General features: G+C 42.5%; 1 protein-coding gene across 1 annotated transcript in view; it reads right to left on the bottom strand.

Moving 5' to 3' along the window:
* The window catches only part of CCN6 (cellular communication network factor 6), a 56,796-nt gene that overhangs the window by 20,238 nt on the left and 16,768 nt on the right, over positions 1-19,790 (bottom strand). Inside the window, exons 3-4 of the mRNA XM_068279459.1 lie at positions 7,392-7,680; positions 5,730-5,972 (exon numbers count right to left, since the gene is read on the bottom strand). Of these exons, the coding sequence (XP_068135560.1) occupies positions 5,730-5,972; positions 7,392-7,680 (532 nt within the window). The remainder of the gene's footprint in view (positions 1-5,729; positions 5,973-7,391; positions 7,681-19,790) is intronic.

Below are 19,790 nucleotides of genomic sequence, written 5' to 3'. Positions count from 1 at the left end.
TCCTTACATGCTACATACCCCAAATTTACAGGGTATGTGCACCTTGGGAGTGGGTACAAGAGGAAAAAAAAAATTAGCAAAAAGAGCTTATAGTTTTTGAGAAAATCGATTTTAAAGTTTCAAAGGGAAAACTGTCTTTTAAATGCGGGAAATGTCTGTTTTCTTTGCACAGGTAACATGCTTTTTGTCGGCATGCAGTCATAAATGTAATACATATAAGAGGTTCCACGAAAAGGGACCGGTAACGCTAACCCAGCAGCAGCACACGTGATGGAACAAGAGGAGGGTGGCGCAGGAGGAGAAGGCCACGCTTTGAGACACAACAACCCAGGCCTTGCATGAGGACAAGAAGCGTGCGGATAGCAATTTGCATTTTGTCGCCATGCAGTCATAAATGTAATACAGATGAGAGGTTCAATAAACAGGGACCGGAAACGCTAACCCATCACAGATGTTCATTGTTCATGTTACTTGGTTGGGGTCCGGGAGTGTTGCGTAGTCGTTTCCAATCCAGGATTTATTCATTTTAATTTGAGTCAGACGGTCTGCATTTTCTGTGGAGAGGCGGATACGCCGCCGATCTGTGACGATGCCTCCGGCAGCACTGAAACAGCGTTCCGACATAACGCTGGCTGCCGGGCAAGCCAGCACCTCTATTGCGTACATTGCCAGTTTGTGCCAGGTGTCTAGCTTCGATACCCAATAGTTGAAGGGTGCAGATGGATTGTTCAACACAGCTACGCCATCTGACATGTAGTCCTTGACCATCTTCTCCAGGCGATCGGTGTTGGAGGTGGATCTGCACGCTTGCTGTTCTGTGTGCTGCTGCATGGGTGTCAGAAAATTTTCCCACTCCAAGGACACTGCCGATACCATTCCCTTTTGGGCACTAGCTGCGGCTTGTGTTGTTTGCTGCCCTCCTGGTCGTCCTGGGTTTGCGGAAGTCAGTCTGTCGGCGTACAACTGGCTAGAGGAGGGGGAGGATGTCAATCTCCTCTCTAAAGTCTCCACAAGGGCCTGCTGGTATTCTTCCATTTTGACCTGTCTGGCTCTTTCTTCAAGCAGTTTTGGAACATTGTGTTTGTACCGTGGATCCAGAAGGGTATAAACCCAGTAAATGGTGTTGTCCAGAATGCGCACAATGCGTGGGTCGCGTTCAATGCAGTCCTAGGCCGAAGAGGTCATAGCCTAGGGTCACAAAACCTGTTTATTGGGCAATTTCAATGGTGGCGAGTCTGACGTACATAAATCGCAGCAATGGCCGTTAGCAACGTCTGAATCTCACGAAATGTCTCATGCAGGTAGAAGACATATTGTTAGACTTGGGCTCCAAAGATGGGTTCCCTACATCTCTGCAAACCAGAGTTACAGGGCTCCAAATTTGGTAAAATCCCCCATAGGCTTTCATTGGGCCTCCTATTTACAGTTCCAAAATCTCACATCTTTTCAAAGGGCAATTACTCAGCAGTGGCAAATTTTCTAGCATTGTAGGGACCCTTAGGGGGAACATGACTGGTGAGTTTCGGGCCCCTAGGCCAAAGAGGTCATAGCCTAGGGTCACAAAAACCTGTTTATTGGGGCTATTTCAATGGTAGTGATGGTGACGTACATAAATCGCAGCAATGGCCGTTAGCAAAGTCTGAATCTCACGAAATGTCTCATGCAGGTAGAAGACATATTGTTAGACTTGGATTCCAAAGATGGGGTCCCTACATCTCTGCAAACCAGAGTTACAGGGGTCCAAAATTGGTAAAATCCCCCATAGGATTTCATTAGCTCCCTATTTCACTTTCCAAAATCTCACATCTTTTCAAAGGGCAATGGCTCAGCAGTACCAATTTTTTTAGCATTGTAGGGACCCTTAGGGGGAACATGACTGGTGAGTTTCGGGCCCTTAGGCCGAAGAGGTCATAGCCTAGGGTCACAAAAACCTGTTTATTTAGGCTATTTCAATGGTAGTGATGGTGACGTACATAAATCGCAGCAATGGCCGTTAGCAAAGTCTGAATCTCACGAAATGTCTCATGCAGGTAAAAGACATATTGTTAGACTTGGATTCCAAAGATGGGGTCCCTACATCTCTGCAAACCAGAGTTACAGGGGTCCAAAATTGGTAAAATCCCCCATAGGATTTCATTGGGCCTCCTATTTACCGTTCCAAAATCTCACACCATTTCAAAGGGCAATGGCTCAGCAGTGGCAAAACTCACCAGTCATAATCCCCCTAAGGGTCCCTACAATGCTAGAAAATTTGCCACTGCTGAGTAATTGCCCTTTGAAAAGATGTGAGATTTTGGAAAGTGAAATAGGGAGGCAATGCAATCCTATGGGGGATTTTACCAATTTTGGACCCCTGTAACTCTGGTTTGCAGAGATGTAGGGACCCCATCTTTGGAATCCAAGTCTAACAATATGTCTTCTACCTGCATGAGACATTTCGTGAGATTCAGACTTTGCTAACGGCCATTGCTGCGATTTATGTACGTCACCATCACTACCATTGAAATAGCCCAAATAAACAGGTTTTTGTGACCCTAGGCTATGACCTCTTTGGCCTAGGGGCCCGAAACTCACCAGTAATGTTCCCCCTAAGGGTCCCTACAATGCTAGAAAATTTGCCACTGGTGAGTAATTGCCCTGTGAAAAGATGTGAGATTTTGGAAAGTGAAATAGGGAGGCAATGCAATCCTATGGGGGATTTTACCAATTTTGGACCCCTGTAACTCTGGTTTGCAGAGATGTAGGGACCCCATCTTTGGAATCCAAGTCTAACAATATGTCTTCTACCTGCATGAGACATTTCGTGAGATTCAGACTTTGCTAACGGCCATTGCTGCGATTTATGTACGTCACCATCACTACCATTGAAATAGCCTAAATAAACAGGTTTTTGTGACCCTAGGCTATGACCTCTTCGGCCTAAGGGCCCGAAACTCACCAGTCATGTTCCCCCTAAGGGTCCCTACAATGCTAGAAAATTTGGTACTGCTGAGCCATTGCCCTTTGAAAAGATGTGAGATTTTGGAAAGTGAAATAGGGAGGCAATGCAATCCTATGGGGGATTTTACCAATTTTGGACCCCTGTAACTCTGGTTTGCAGAGATGTAGGGACCCCATCTTTGGAATCCAAGTCTAACAATATGTCTTCTACCTGCATGAGACATTTCGTGAGATTCAGACGTTGCTAACGGCCATTGCTGCGATTTATGTACGTCAGACTCGCCACCATTGAAATTGCCCAAATAAACAGGTTTTGTGACCCTAGGCTATGACATCTTCGGCCTAGGACTGCATTGAACGCGACCCACGCATTGTGCGCATTCTGGACAACACCAATTACTGGGTTTATACCCTTCTGGATCCACGGTACAAACACAATGTTCCAAAACTGCTTGAAGAAAGAGCCAGACAGGTCAAAATGGAAGAATACCAGCAGGCCCTTGTGGAGACTTTAGAGAGGAGATTGACATCCTCCCCCTCCTCTAGCCAGTTGTACGCCGACAGACTGACTTCCGCAAACCCAGGACGACCAGGAGGGCAGCAAACAACACAAGCCGCAGCTAGTGCCCAAAAGGGAATGGTATCGGCAGTGTCCTTGGAGTGGGAAAATTTTCTGACACCCATGCAGCAGCACACAGAACAGCAAGCGTGCAGATCCACCTCCAACACCGATCGCCTGGAGAAGATGGTCAAGGACTACATGTCAGATGGCGTAGCTGTGTTGAACAATCCATCTGCACCCTTCAACTATTGGGTATCGAAGCTAGACACCTGGCACAAACTGGCAATGTACGCAATAGAGGTGCTGGCTTGCCCGGCAGCCAGCGTTATGTCGGAACGCTGTTTCAGTGCTGCCGGAGGCATCGTCACAGATCGGCGGCGTATCCGCCTCTCCACAGAAAATGCAGACCGTCTGACTCAAATTAAAATGAATAAATCCTGGATTGGAAACGACTACGCAACACTCCCGGACCCCAACCAAGTAACATGAACAATGAACATCTGTGATGGGTTAGCGTTTCCGGTCCCTGTTTATTGAACCTCTCATCTGTATTACATTTATGACTGCATGGCGACAAAATGCAAATTGCTATCCGCACGCTTCTTGTCCTCATGCAAGGCCTGGGTTGTTGTGTCTCAAAGCGTGGCCTTCTCCTCCTGCGCCACCCTCCTCCTGTTCCATCACGTGTGCTGCTGCTGGGTTAGCGTTACCGGTCCCTTTTCCTGGAACCTCTTATATGTATTACATTTATGACTGCATGCCGACAAAAAGCATGTTACCTGTGCAAAGAAAACAGACATGTCCCGCATTTAAAAGACAGTTTTCCCTTTGAAACTTTAAAATCGATTTTCTCAAAAACTATAAGCTCTTTTTGCTAAAAAAAATTTTCCTCTTGTACCCACTCCCAAGGTGCACATACCCTGTAAATTTGGGGTATGTAGCATGTAAGGAGGCTTTACAAAGCACAAAAGATCGGGTCCCCATTGACTTCCATTATGTTCGGAGTTCGGGTCGAACACCCGAACATCGCGGCCATGTTCGGCCTGTTCGGCCCGAACCCGAACATCTAGATGTTCGCCCAACACTAATCAGGACACAGCACAGTTGGAAGTGTGTCTCATGCTCCCTGTCACCTCCTTTCAACCAAAAAGATGGCTGCTCTTATGAAATCACAAACCTTTGCCTGTTTTTTGAAAACAAGGTGAGTGAGAGATTATATTTCCTATCTATTTTAATTAACATAACTAATGTAACTTAATGGCAGTATGTTTGGTTAGCCTGAAGTTCCTCTTTAAACCCTCCCCACGGTCACCCAACCTTACTAACCCCCGGCCCAAGTCCGCAAATGGGCCATTTTTCATAGTGGCCCCGGTGTCCACTATTTATCGGGTGCCACAAGTGCCAATTTTTCATGCACTTCCTGATATTTTGAATGGGTGCCTATGGGGCACTCAAATTTCCCCCACTAAGGGGCGCCCAAATTTCCTGCTTCTTGAAGCTTCTCAGAAACACTGCGTGAGCTCCTGTCAGGCCTCTGCATAGGGTGAATGCATAAGTTTCTGTGACTCAGCAGCTGCCACCATGACTGGCTGTAGAGGAGACACAAAGTTCCCCTCTACAGGCTCTGATCGCGATCTGCAGTGATGTCATCTGTCAGTGGGACAGGAGCTCCCGCCAAGTTTGGAGCGCACTTTCAGCATGTGCTACAGGGAAGAACTATGTGATGCTGGGGGAGATGTGGCTGAAGCATCTTTGTGCAAGCTGCTGATGCTCCCCTACAGCGAGTTAGTGCAGTCTGTCACCTTCGCCAGGGCAGGGAAAGGGTAAGTTAATCTGATTAATGCATTTTTTTAGTGCCAGGTGAAAACGTTTCTGCTGTACACAACCCTTTTCATAATAGTGCTCCTTTTAATGCATTTTTAATTAAACAAATTGAACTTTCACTGCAACTTTAACTTCCATGAATAATTAAATTTTAGTTAGAAATCCTACTACAGAAGGCTGATAAATATTTGAACCGCAGTCTGCACAATTTTAGTCAATATGCTGTAACACCACAACGTTGCTTGATCCCTGGCTTGCTTTATATGCATACTTGTCATGCTTCAAGTTCAGAGAATGCCACTGGCTATAAAATAAGCATTGTAAAATAAACCAGAATGTACTATCAGTGGGAGCATTTCATTACAAAGAACAAGGAAAGTGTCACTGATAAATTGCATCCTACCTGGTATGAGTTTGTTCTCTAACCTAGCATTATCCTTTTCTAGAGCACAGTTTGATAGATCAGCCTTCTTTTTACTGATATCGGTGGATTCTGTGCATTGGCTTCCATCTTGTTTGGAATCAAGTAATGGAGTGCATCCAATTGTGTCACTTATGCAAAGACATGTGTAGAAGGGGCTTGGCTGAAACGCTTGCCCATTCTGATAAAGCACACCATTCAGTTCACAACCAACAGAATATGTATCTGCAAGATATAAAATATATGAATTCTTTACTATACTTTACTGTATTTGTTTTTGCATTGTACTGTATAGGCACATGTATTTTTAAAAAAAGTATTAAAGCTCAATTACAGGATTTTTTTTTTCATGTTAATTTTTGACCACGTGGAAAGGGTTGTGGGTGTCATTATTACTTTCTATGTACCCACTGCCCTTACTTCCTGTCCCTGATATATTCATGCAGTTGTGGGATTAATATGCATCATATGACATGTGGCAGAGGGGAGGGGAACAAATGAGTAAGAATGCAGGAAGTATGCGCCGAGAAGATCCACAGGCTTCCTGTTCCGGGGGTCACAGCGTGACTTTTGACATGTATTTTGAAACTGAAGAACCGGGAGGCAGAGAGCTTGAAACAAAGCAGCATGACTCATAGGGATGCTCGTTCGGATTTCGCGGAAAATGGATTTCCGCATTTCAGATCGGAAATTGCATTTCCTGCATCGGAATTCGGAAATTGATAATGTAAGTGCGATAGGTGAATTTTCGTGGAAATCGCGGAACTTTTGTGGAAATTTTTGCAGACTGTAACATTGATTTTCTCAAAAGCTACAAGGACTTTTTGAAAGATTTTTTTGCCTCTTGTTCCCTTCAGTTTAGCATACCCTGAAAATTTGGTGTTTCTAGCACCTATGGGCTTTGTTATTAACCGCTAAAGTCGGCAGCCATTGACTGCAATGTAAAATGCAGAAAATCCGCATTACCGATATGCTGTATTCCGCCGACTTTAGAGGTTAATAGCAAAGCCCCTATAGGTGCTAGAAACACCAATTTTTCAGGGTATGTTAAGCAAAAGAGACCATGCAGTTTTTGTTAAAGTCATTGGAAATTTCCGCAAAAATCCGCATTGGAGTGCGGAAATCGGTAGCGGAATCTGTTGTGGAAATCGGCAAGGGCAGAAAGTGGATTTTCCGCAGAAGCGGAAATTGGCATTTCTGACCATCCCTAAGGAAGAGTGTATGGGCATAATTAATTATACGTTGATATGCTTAAATGCATACCCAGGGCTTCTGCTCAGTTAAGTCAGTTAAGACAGGTAAAAAGTGGTTGACATATAAGTTTAGCAATTACAAAGCTAATATCCAAGTAAATCTTACATATCATGCAGTATAAATCCCCTTATTGTTCTCTGCAGAGTAATTGGCATATGCAAATGATGTCTGTATGCCCCTGAAGCCAGGTTCACATCCAGAACTGCTGTGGAATAGCAAGCCTACAACTAAGAAATCTTACAGAGCCACATCAACCCAACTGCAATTTTAAATTTACAGATGACTACAAAACAACGATTGGCTGTCACACTGATATCATTTTCAAGAAATCGAATGATAAATCCAACAATGTAAAATAAACTCAGTATAAAGAATGAGAAGGAAACTTACATTTACAGATCCCAACTTCAAACTTTGGTGCATCAGCTGCAAAGTCACAGTATAAGCCTCTGTGGTGATCACATACATCTGCTTCATTACAACTTTCCCCCAGTTGCTTAGCACAGAACTTGCAACATCCACAGCCATCCTTCATCAGGCTTACTCCCACTGGACATGTGTGCTTATGGGAGCATTTGCATGGCCAGTGGCAAAACTCTTTGCGTTGGAGGACTTGTGAGTCTGCTGCTTTGTCCATTGTCATCATTACGTTTACCTTCTCTTCAGCCCTGCAAAAAAACTTTAAAGATATTCCATTTTATGTGCACGTCATCATCAGGTCTTTCTTCATTGTACTTTCTCTTGTACAAACCCAAATGACCGTATCATCCTTTTCTTAATTACTAATTGTCTATATTCAGAATATTTATTTTGTCATACTGTTCAACCTATAAGTGTCGAGGTCTTTTCAAGAAGTTTTCAATCCTGACTCCTTAGCGCTTGTCATGTCTGTTCCCATTCTTTTTAGTAACTTTTCAATTTCTTCCACCCACCTTTTTATTGGTCTTCCTTTAGGTCTTGTAGTTTGTATTCTTGTATAGAGTATGATGTATAATAGTGTCTTACATTCCATCATTTATAAGTGTCTAAACCAGCACAGCTCCCAAAGCAGAATTCCAGTGCTTGCCCTAGATGCGGTTTTCTCTTGAAACACCATTGGTTTTGCTCAACATTGAGGGAAGTGTAGGGCATAACTGCTTACACAGGGCACTACTAATGCACAGAAACTGATCTAAGGATTGTAATGCTCCATTACAGGTAGTTTGCTCTATTGCCATACTTTGTGATATTACAGGTTCAAAGTCTCCTGCTCTATATTCTTGCTACAGAATTTTACCACTATGTGTGTACAAAACACCAGCTATTTCCATTTTAGTACAATGCACTAATGATCTGCTGCACACGATTATGTGTGTCATACTATTAAGAATATAATAAATGGGGTCAGTGATACAGTTGGCCAAGAGCTGTGGTACAACACAGTGTACAGGATAACATAGTGTGAACAACCCTAGGTAAATCATTAGATTGTAAGCTTGCAAGGGCAGAGCTCTCACCCTTTTGTGTCATGGAATGTTATTAATTTAATTGCTTGCACTCTGTTAGACATTTATACATTTTAGTCATCATGTTAAATTTGCAATTGTAAACAGCAGTTCTGTATTTTGTAACAGCGTTCATATTTGATGTATATCATTGTCTGTATCATTATGTATCCCTTGTTTGTTTTCTTACATTGTACAGCGCCACGGAATATGTTGCCGCTTTATAAATAAAAAATAACAAATAATAATTGTGTACCCTAATGTAGCCAGTGATTTTTTTCCCCATTCCCTTCTTCAAATTCTTGTAGCAGGCCATCAATTTTCTTCATTGATATGAAACATTAGTAGCTTTGCTTCCTGCACATAAATCCCTGACATTCTTGCATCCCTTAGCTGTTGTAGATGTGGAGAGGCCTGTGAGGCTGGTGTTTTGGGAAGCAGGCTCATGCTGTTATTTCTTTCTTTTGAAGTAGAATTAAAATGCTAAGAAGCATTTGCTATCATTTCAACAGAAGAACTTAGTACCAAGCTGAATCTTGGTTCTATGCAGTCGTTCCATGGTCCATTAAAGTGATCCCCTCACATGCCTCTGTCATCATTTGATACTGACTTTATTTAATTGCATTTCAGATGGGCTACACTCTTCCCAAAGTGGGTAATCCACAAATTTGTATTGTTGTATCTCTTAAAAAGAACAAGAACACTATTATTCCTGTCTTTCTTTTATTTTCTATCACCCTATCCCTCACTCCAGAAATCCTATACATTTTTATCTTAGGATGGAAATAGTATATTTTCCACATCATGAGCTAATCACACAGGTAGAGAAATGATCCACAGACTGCTGCTAAGGTTGTAAAAGCTATAGATTAATCTCTTGGCACATATGTCCAACTACTGGTGCCATATTGGCTCTTTTGAGTCACATGATGTTGTAAATATCATGTGAACTTGCTGAACAATGACAGAATGAGTGAATAACCTGCACCATCACTGAAGGCACATTTGTGGCTGTGATTTAATGAGGTCAGCCTTTGAGAGGTATGAGCTTGTACTCAATGCCAAGTGCACAATTTTCTGTAGCCCCTTTGAGATTAACAGAATTTGCTACAAGGTGGCAATTATATTCTAGCAAAGAGGTGTAATAGTGATGCATCTCATCACGTCTTTATAAGTAGTTCTTAAGCCTGGTTGAAGAGCATTTTTTTAGCGCTAGTAATCTGAAAAGCTCGTGCTAATGCAATACTATGGGTGATTTTTATAAAATCACATTGCTCAAGTGAGAACAAACTAATAGCATTACATTAGCAAGAGCTTTTAAAATCACAAGTGTTTAGAAAAAGCTTTTGCAGTGTGAACCTGCCCTTCAGGGTGTAAAACATGCAAAATTACATGTTATTTCTTTTTCATACATTTAAACAGGTGTCATATATTAAATATCCAAACTCAGCAGTTAGTTATGTACAGCCTATTTTGAATTTATGCCTGGTTGTGGTAGATTAAATATTCAGTTACTAAAAGCATAGAAAATATTTAACAATTCTAGGAGTGTTTGTCAGTTAATAGAAACTAATGGCAAAAAAAAGCAAAAGAAGGAACTTATTCTAAGAAGACTTATATTTTGGTACCTAAATATGGTAAGTTGAAAAATGTCATTTTTATTCCTTATTTTCTTCTGAAATCCCACACAACATGGCAGTGAGTGTTAATTTTTTTATATACAAGTTGTTAAGGGTTAGGAAACTAGTCAATTTGATGTCAAGGATGGTATTGTTTTTTCAACACATGTGTAGATATTAGTGCATGAGGTAACATGATCCGTTAAGTCAGAATTTAAAGCCAGCAGCTGGAATGCTGACATAGGGGCAATTTACTGGATTATAGCTGAGGCAGGCTCTAACTTAACCACTATATAACCGTACACAGAGGTGTCAGCTTGTACAACAGGACCCTTTTATAACCCTTCATAGGATGCCAGCTAGTATGATTCCTATGACAGCTTATGTTTTAAAGTTGATCTGAAATCCAAATAGAAGGTCTTCTGCTATATCCCTGTCACACTACCACTCCAGAATCTGCAACAATTTTTTCGTTTCCAGACTAGACTGCCTGGGATTCTGGGATTGTAATGAGATCATTATTCTGACTGAACCTGGCTCCACCTTAAAATTAACTTATTTAATTCTGCATCTCTTCATTTTTCTGCTGCAAAGAATATTGCAACTACATACCTTTTATACCGACATGAAGAGCAGAAAGGAACTTTCTTGTTTCATATATTTTTCAGCGAACTACTAACTATGGTAGCATAGCAGTCCTATTCATTCTGCTTTATAAATGTACAAATTAGGAAATATGTTTGTGGGAGGTAAGGCAGGTAATGTAGGATGCCTAATTGTATGTCACACGGGAACTAACGCGGGCTACTAAATGTTCAGGCTGCAGCTATTCAGAGAAAATGTGGAATTCATTATGGCTCAGTCCATCATTATTAGGTAGATCATACTGTAAATGTAAATCAATATGCAAGAGACATTTTACTGGCCACCAAAGGGGAGGCAGAAAGCTGGATAAGTTTAGTATTAATGGGAAATGTTTCTAAAATGAATGGAAAATGTTCATGAAGACATCTGGTCCACTTTATAGCTAGACCCAGAAATCAGTTTCCTTTACTAAATCTGCTATAACTACTTAGTATGGATGATATAAATGGATAATGCTATGCAACCTCTTCTATATACGATACTTTAGCATTTAGGATTGAAATTAAAGGGGAACTAAGGCCCAATTATCATCCCAATTAGTAGCTGAATATCCCTTTTCCCATGAGAAATCTTTACCTTTTCTCAAATAGATCATCAAGGACGTCTGTATGGATCATATTGTGATGTCCACAGTGTGATGTCTTTACCATGGCCATGACAGTTTCCTATTTATGAACCTCATTGCATTGTTGCATTGTGACAGCCTAGATATACAGTACAGACCAAAAGTTTGGACACACCTTCTCATTCAAAGAGTTTTCTTTATTTTCATGACTATGAACATTGTAGATTCACACTGAAGGCATCCAAACTATGAATTAACACATGTGGAAGGATAGTACATAACCAAAAAGTGTGAAACAACTGAAAATATGTCATATTCTAGGTTCTTCAAAGTAGCCACCTTTTGCTTTGATTACTGCTTTGCACACTCTTGGCATTCTCTTGATGAGCTTCAAGAGGTAGTCACCTGAAATGGTCTTCCAACAGTCTTGAAGGAGTTCCCAGAGATGCTTAGCACTTGTTGGCCCTTTTGCCTTTACTCTGCAGTCCAGCTCACCCCAAACCATCTCAATTGGGTTCAGGTCTGGTGACTGTAGAGGCCAGGTCATCTGGCGCAGCACCCCATCACTCTCCCTCCTGGTCAAATAGCCCTTACACAGCCTGGAGGTGTGTTTGGGGTCATTGTCCTGTTGAAAAATAAACGATGGTCCAACTAAACACAAATCAGATGGAATAGCATGCCGCTGCAAGATGTTGTGGTAGCCATGCTGGTTTAGTATGCCTTCAATTTTGAATAAATCCTGAACAGTGTCACCAGCAAACACCTCCTCCATGCTTCACGGTTGGAACCAGGCATGTAGAGACCATCCTTTCACCTTTTCTGCCTCACACAAAGACACGGTGGTTGGAACCAAAAATCTCAAATTTGGACTCATCAGACCAAAGCACAGATTTCCACTGGTCTAATGTCCATTGCTTGTGTTCTTTAGCTCAAACAAGTCTCTTCTGCTTGTTGCCTGTCCTTAGCAGTGGTTTCCTAGCAGATATTCTACCATGACGGCCTGATTCACACAGTCTCCTCTTAACAGTTGCTCTAGAGATGTGTCTGCTGCTAGAACTCTGTGTGGCATTGACATGGTCTCTAATCTGAGCTGCTGTTAACAGTGGTGGCTCCAGGATTTTTTTTGTGGGGGGGGGGGGTGCTATGCAGGTGCTGGAAAAACTTCTGGGGTAGCTGATGACCTGCGCACCGTGGCAAAAAATGGGCGTGGCCATGATGGATGCGTGCGGTGCTAACTGTAATTTAAAGTGAACCCGAGGTGACAGTGATATGGAGGCTGCCATATTTATTTCCTTTTAAACAATACTAGTTGCCTGGCAGCCCTGTTGAACTATTTGACTGCATTAGTGAACTGAATTACACCAGAAACAAGCATGCAGCTAATCTTGTCAGTTCTGACAATATTGTCAGAAACCCCTGACCTGCTGCATGCTTGTTCAGGGTCTATGGTTGAAGGAATTAGAGGCAGAGGACCAGCACGGCAGCCAGGCAACTGGTATTGCTTAAGAGGAGATAAATATGGCAGCCTCAATATTATTCTCACCTCGGGTTCCCTTTAAAAGTGCAACGCAAAGACAGCCAGAAAATTCACATAATTGTGCAGGTTTTCTCAAGAAAATACACGTAATGTGAGCAAATTTGCCCAGAAAATACGTTCAACCATGTGGCAGATTTGAACAGAAAACACGTTCAATCATGTGGCAGATTTGACCAGAAAACACGTTCAATCATGTAACAGATTTGACCAAAAAACACGTTCAATCATGTGGCAGATTTGACCAGAAAATAGTTCAATCATGTCGGCAGATTTGACCAGAAAATACGAGCAATCATGTGGCAGATTTGATCAGAAAATAGTTCAATCATGTCCGCAGATTTGATCAGAAAATACGTTCAATCACGTCGGCAGATTGGACCAGAAAATACGTTCAATCATGTGGCAGATTTGACCAGAAAATAGTTCAATCATGTGGCAGATTTGACCAGAAAATACGTTCAATCATGTGGCAGACTTGATCAGAAAATACGTTCAATCATGTGGCAGACTTGCCCAGAAAATACGTTCAATCATGTGACAGACTTGCCCAGAAAACACTTCAAGCATGTGGCAGACTTGCCCAGAAAACACTTCAATCATGTGGCAGACTTGACCAGAAAACACTTCAATCATGTGACAGTCTTGCCCAGAAAACACTTCAATCATGTGGCAGTCTTGACCAGAAAACACTTCAATCATGTGGCAGTCTTGCCCAGCAAATACACCTGCTACTAAATAAAAAAACATTTACTCACCTGGCTGCAGCAGACCTCCTGTCCCGCCCTCCGTCCGGCGCGCAGCTCACATGACCCTCTGCAGCCAGCAACTGAAACTCCCGCGCTGAGAGCAGGGCTACGGGAAAATGGCGCCTGAAGCCCTGCACTGCAGACTCGAAGTCTCCAGAGCAGGGCTTTGGACGCTATTTTACCGTAGCCTTGCTCCGCCGCTGCTGGTGCCGGTGAACTGACACGGTGTCTATTAGACGCCGAAAGTCAGTTCACGCTGGGGGGGTGCTAATAGGGTGCTTGGAGAATTTTGGGGAGTGCTTCAGCACCCAGAGCACCCCCCCTGGCGCCGCCCCTGGCTGTTAACCTGCGATTTCTGAGGCTGGTGACTCAGATGAACTTATCCTCCGCAGCAGAGGTGACTCTTGGTCTTCCTTTCCTGGGGCGGTCCGCATGTGAGCCAGTTTCTTTGTAGCGTTTGATGGTTTTTGAGACTGCACTTGGGGACACTTTCAAAGTTTTCCCAATTTTTTGGACTGACTGACCTTCATTTCTTAAGGTAATGATGGCCACTCGTTTTTCTTTACTTAGCTGCTTTTTTCTTGCCATAATACAAATTCTAACAGTCTATTCAGTAGGACTATCAGCTGTGTATCCACCTGACTTCTCCACAACGCAACTGATGGTCCTAACCCCATTTATAAGGCAAGAAATCCCACTTATTAAACCTGACAGGGCACACCTGTGAAGTGAAAACCATTTCAGGTGACTGCCTCTTGAAGCTCATCAAGAGAATGCCAAGAGTGTGCAAATCAGTAATCAAAGCAAAAGGTGGCTACTTTGAAGAACCTAGAATATGACATATTTTCAGTTGTTTCACACTTTTTGGTTATGTACTATACTTCCAAATGTGTTAATTCATAGTTTGGATGCCTTCAGTGTGAATCTACAATGTTCATAGTCATGAAGATAAAGAAAACTCTTTGAATGAGAAGGTGTGTCCAAACTTTTGGTCTGTACTGTATGTATATGTGTATTATTATTATTATTATTATTATTTATTGTATTTATATAGCGCCAACATATTACGCAGCGCTGCACAATAGATAAAAGGGGTAACATACAAGGTAGAATATATATATATATATATATATATATATATATATATATATATATATGGAAGAGATAATGGAAGATAGTGCTGCCTGAGAGCTTAACCACTTGAGGACCACAGTCTTTCTACCCCTTAAGGACCGGCCACTTTTTTTCCATTCAGACCACTGCAGCTTTCACGGTTTATTGCTCGCTCATACAACCTACCACCTAAATGAATTTTGGCTCCTTTTCTTGTCACTAATAAAGCTTTCTTTTGGTGCTATTTGATTGCTCCTGCGATTTTTACTTTTTATTATATTCATCAAAAAAGACATGAATTTTGGCAAAAAAATGATTTTTTTAACTTTCTGTGCTGACAATTTTCAAATAAAGTAAAATTTCTGTATACATGCAGCGCGAAAAATGTGGACAAACATGTTTTTGATTAAAAAAAAACCATTCAGTGTATATTTATTGGTTTGGGTAAAAGTTATAGCGTTTACAAACTATGGTGCAAAAAGTGAATTTTGCCATTTTCAAGCATCTATGACTTTTCTGACCCCCTGTCATGTTTCATGAGGGGCTAGAATTCCAGGATAGTATAAATACCCCCCAAATGACCCCATTTTGGAAAGAAGACATCCCAAAGTATTCACTGAGAGGCATAGTGAGTTCATAGAAGATATTATTTTTTGTCACAAGTAAGCGGAAAATGACACTTTGTGACAAAAAAAAAGAAAAAAAAAAAGAATCCATTTCTTCTAACTTGCGACAAAAAAAAATGAAATCTGCCACGGACTCACCATGCCCCTCTCTGAATACCTTGAAGTGTCTACTTTCCAAAATGGGGTCATTTGTGGGGTGTGTTTACTGTCCTCGCATTTTGGGGGGTGCTAATTTGTAAGCACCCCTGTAAAGCCTAAAGGTGCTCATTGGACTTTGGGCCCCTTAGCGCAGTTAGGCTGCAAAAAAGTGCCACACATGTGGTATTGCCGTACTCAAGAGAAGTAGTAGAATGTGTTTTGGGGTGTATTTTTACACATACCCATGCTGGGTGGGAGAAATATCTCTGTAAATGACAATTTTTTCATTTGTTTTACACACAATTGTCCATTTACAGAGTTATTTCTCCCACCCAGCATGGGTATGTGTAAAAATACACCCCAAAACACATTGTACTACTTCTCCCGAGTACGGCGATACCACATGTGTGGCACTTTTTTGCACCCTAACTGCGCTAAAGGGCCCAAAGTCCAATGAGTACCTTTAGGATTTCACAAGTCATTTTGCGGAATTTGATTTCCAGACTACTCCTCACGGTTTAGGGCCCCTAAAATGCCAGGGCAGTATAGGAACCCCACAAATGACCCCATTTTAGAAAGAAGACACCCCAAGGTATTCCGTTAGGAGTATGGTGAGTTCATAGAAGATTTTATTTTTTGTCAAAAGTTAGCGGAAAATTGATTTTTATTGTTTTTTTCACAAAGTGTCATTTTCCACTAACTTGTGACAAAAAATAAAATCTTCTATAAACTCACCATACTACTAATGGAATACCTTGGGGTGTCTTCTTTCTAAAATGGGGTCATTTGTGGGGTTCCTATACTGCCCTGGCATTTTAGGGGCCCTAAACCGTGAGGAGTAGTCTGGAAATCAAATTCCGCAAAATGACCTGTGAAATCCTAAAGGTACTCATTGGACTTTGGGCCCTTTAGCGCAGTTAGGGTGCAAAAAAGTGCCACACATGTGGTATCGCCGTACTCGGGAGAAGTAGTACAATGTGTTTTGGGGTGTATTTTTACACATACCCATGCTGGGTGGGAGAAATAACTCTGTAAATGGACAATTGTGTGTAAAAAAATCAAAAGATTGTCATTTACAGAGGTATTTCTCCCACCCAGCATGGGTATGTGTAAAAATACACCCCAAAACACATTGTACTACTTCTCCCGAGTATGGCAATACCACATGTGTGGCACTTTTTTGCACCCTAACTGCGCTAAAGGGCCCAAAGTCCAATGAGTACCTTTAGGATTTCACAGGTCATTTTGCGGAATTTGATTTCCAGACTACTCCTCACGGTTTAGGGCCCCTAAAATGCCAGTTCAGTATAGGAACCCCACAAATGACCCCATTTTAGAAAGAAGACACCCCAAGGTATTCCGTTAGGAGTATGGTGAGTTCATAGAAGATTTTATTTTTTGTCAAAAGTTAGTGGAAAATGACACTTTGTGAAAAAAACAATAAAAATCAATTTTCCGCTAACTTTTGACAAAAAATAAAATCTTCTATGAACTCACCATACTCCTAACGGAATACCTTTGGGTGTCTTCTTTCTAGAATGGGGTCATTTGTGGGGTTACTATACTGCCCTGGCATTTTAGGGGCCCTAAACCGTGAGGAGTAGTCTTGAAACCAAATGTCGCAAAATGACCTGTGAAATCCTAAAGGTACTCATTGGACTTTGGGCCCCTTAGCGTACTTAGGGTGTAAAAAAGTGCCACACATGTGGTACCGCCGTACTCAGGAGAAGTAGTATAATGTGTTTTGGGGTGTATTTTTACACATACCCATGCTAAGTGGGAGAAATATCTCTGTAAATGACAATTGTTTGATTTGTTTTACACACAATTGACCATTTACATAGAAATTTCTCCCACCCAGCATGGGTATGTGTAAAAATACACCCCAAAACACATTATACTACTTTTCCTGAGTACGGCGGTACCACATGTGTGACACTTTTTTGCAGCCTAGGTGCGCTAAGGGGCCCAACGTCCTATTCACGGGTCATTTTGAGGCATTTGTTTTCTAGACTACTCCTCGCGGTTTAGGGCCCCTAAAATGCCAGGGCAGTATAGGAACCCCACAAGTGACCCCATTTTAGAAAGAAGACACCCCAAGGTATTCCGTTAGGTGTATGGCGAGTTCATAGAAGATTTTATTTTTTGTCACAAGTTAGTGAAAAATGACACTTTGTGAAAAAAACAATAAAAATCAATTTTCCGCTAACTTTTGACAAAAAATAAAATCTTCTATGAACTCACCATACTCCTAACGGAATACCTTTGGGTGTCTTCTTTCTAGAATGGGGTCATTTGTGGGGTTACTATACTGCCCTGGCATTTTAGGGGCCCTAAACCGTGAGGAGTAGTCTTGAAACCAAATGTCGCAAAATGACCTGTGAAATCCTAAAGGTACTCATTGGACTTTGGGCCCCTTAGCGTACTTAGGGTGTAAAAAAGTGCCACACATGTGGTACCGCCGTACTCAGGAGAAGTAGTATAATGTGTTTTGGGGTGTATTTTTACACATACCCATGCTAAGTGGGAGAAATATCTCTGTAAATGACAATTGTTTGATTTGTTTTACACACAATTGACCATTTACATAGAAATTTCTCCCACCCAGCATGGGTATGTGTAAAAATACACCCCAAAACACATTATACTACTTTTCCTGAGTACGGCGGTACCACATGTGTGACACTTTTTTGCAGCCTAGGTGCGCTAAGGGGCCCAACGTCCTATTCACGGGTCATTTTGAGGCATTTGTTTTCTAGACTACTCCTCGCGGTTTAGGGCCCCTAAAATGCCAGGGCAGTATAGGAACCCCACAAGTGACCCCATTTTAGAAAGAAGACACCCCAAGGTATTCCGTTAGGTGTATGGCGAGTTCATAGAAGATTTTATTTTTTGTCACAAGTTAGTGAAAAATGACACTGTGAAAAAAACCCAATAAAAATCAATTTCCGCTAACTTTTGACAAAAAATAAAATCTTCTATGAACTCGTCATACACCTAACAGAATACCTTGGGGTGTCTTTTTTTCTAAAATGGTGTCACTTGTGGGGTTCCTATACCGCCCTGGCATTTTACGGGCCCAATACCGTGAGTAGTCTGGAAACCAAATGTCTCAAAATGACTGTTCAGGGGTATAAGCATCTGCAAATTTTGATGACAGGTGGTCTATGAGGGGGCGAATTTTGTGGAACCGGTCATAAGCAGGGTGGCCTTTTAGATGACAGGTTGTATTGGGCCTGATCTGATGGATAGGAGTGCTAGGGGGGTGACAGGAGGTGATTGATGGGTGTCTCAGGGGTGGTTAGAGGGGAAAATAGATGCAATCAATGCACTGGGGAGGTGATCAGAAGGGGGTCTGAGGGGGATCTGAGGGTTTGGCCGAGTGATCAGGAGCCCACACGGGGCAAATTAGGGCCTGATCTGATGGGTAGGTGTGCTAGGGGGTGACAGGAGGTGATTGATGGGTGTCTCAAGGTGTGATTAGAGGGGGGAATAGATGCAAGCAATGCACTGGCGAGGTGATCAGGGCTGGGGTCTGAGGGCATTCTGAGGGTGTGGGCGGGTGATTGAGTGCCCTAGGGGCAGATAGGGGTCTAATCTGATAGGTAGCAGTGACAGGGGGTGATTGATGGGTAATTAGTGGGTGTTTAGGGTAGAGAACAGATGTGAACACTGCACTTGGGAGGTGATCGGACGTCGGATCTGCGGGCGATCTATTGGTGTGGGTGGGTGATCAGATTGCCCGCAAGGGGCAGGTTAGGGGCTGATTGATGGGTGGCAGTGACAGCGGGTGATTGATGGGTGGCAGTGACAGGGGGTGATTGATGGGTGATTGACAGGTGATTGACAGGTGATCAGTGGGTTATTACAGGGAAGGACAGATGTAAATAATGCCCTGGCAAATTGATAAGGGGAGGTCTGAGGGCAATCTGAGCGTGTAGGCGGGTGATTGGGTGCCCGCAAGGGGCAGATTAGGGTCTGATCTGATGGGTAACAGTGACAGGTGGTGATAGGGGGTGATTGATGGGTAATTAGTGGGTGTTTAGAGGAGAGAATAGATGGAAACACTGCGCTTGGGTGGTGATCTGATGTCGGATCTGCGGGCGATCTATTGGTGTGGGTGGGTGATCAGTTTGCCCGCAAGGGGCAGGTTAGGGGCTGATTGATGGGTGGCAGTGACAGGGGTGATTGATGGGTGGCAGTGACAGGGGGTGATTGACAGGTGATTGACAGGTGATCAGTGGGTTATTACAGGGAAGGACAGATGTAAATAATGCCCTGGCGAATTGATAAGGGGGGGTCTGAGGGCAATCTGA

The sequence above is a fragment of the Hyperolius riggenbachi genome, chromosome 4 (assembly GCF_040937935.1).
Source record: "Hyperolius riggenbachi isolate aHypRig1 chromosome 4, aHypRig1.pri, whole genome shotgun sequence".
Lineage (NCBI taxonomy): Eukaryota > Metazoa > Chordata > Amphibia > Anura > Hyperoliidae > Hyperolius > Hyperolius riggenbachi.
This window is presented reverse-complemented; position numbering and strand designations above follow the sequence as displayed.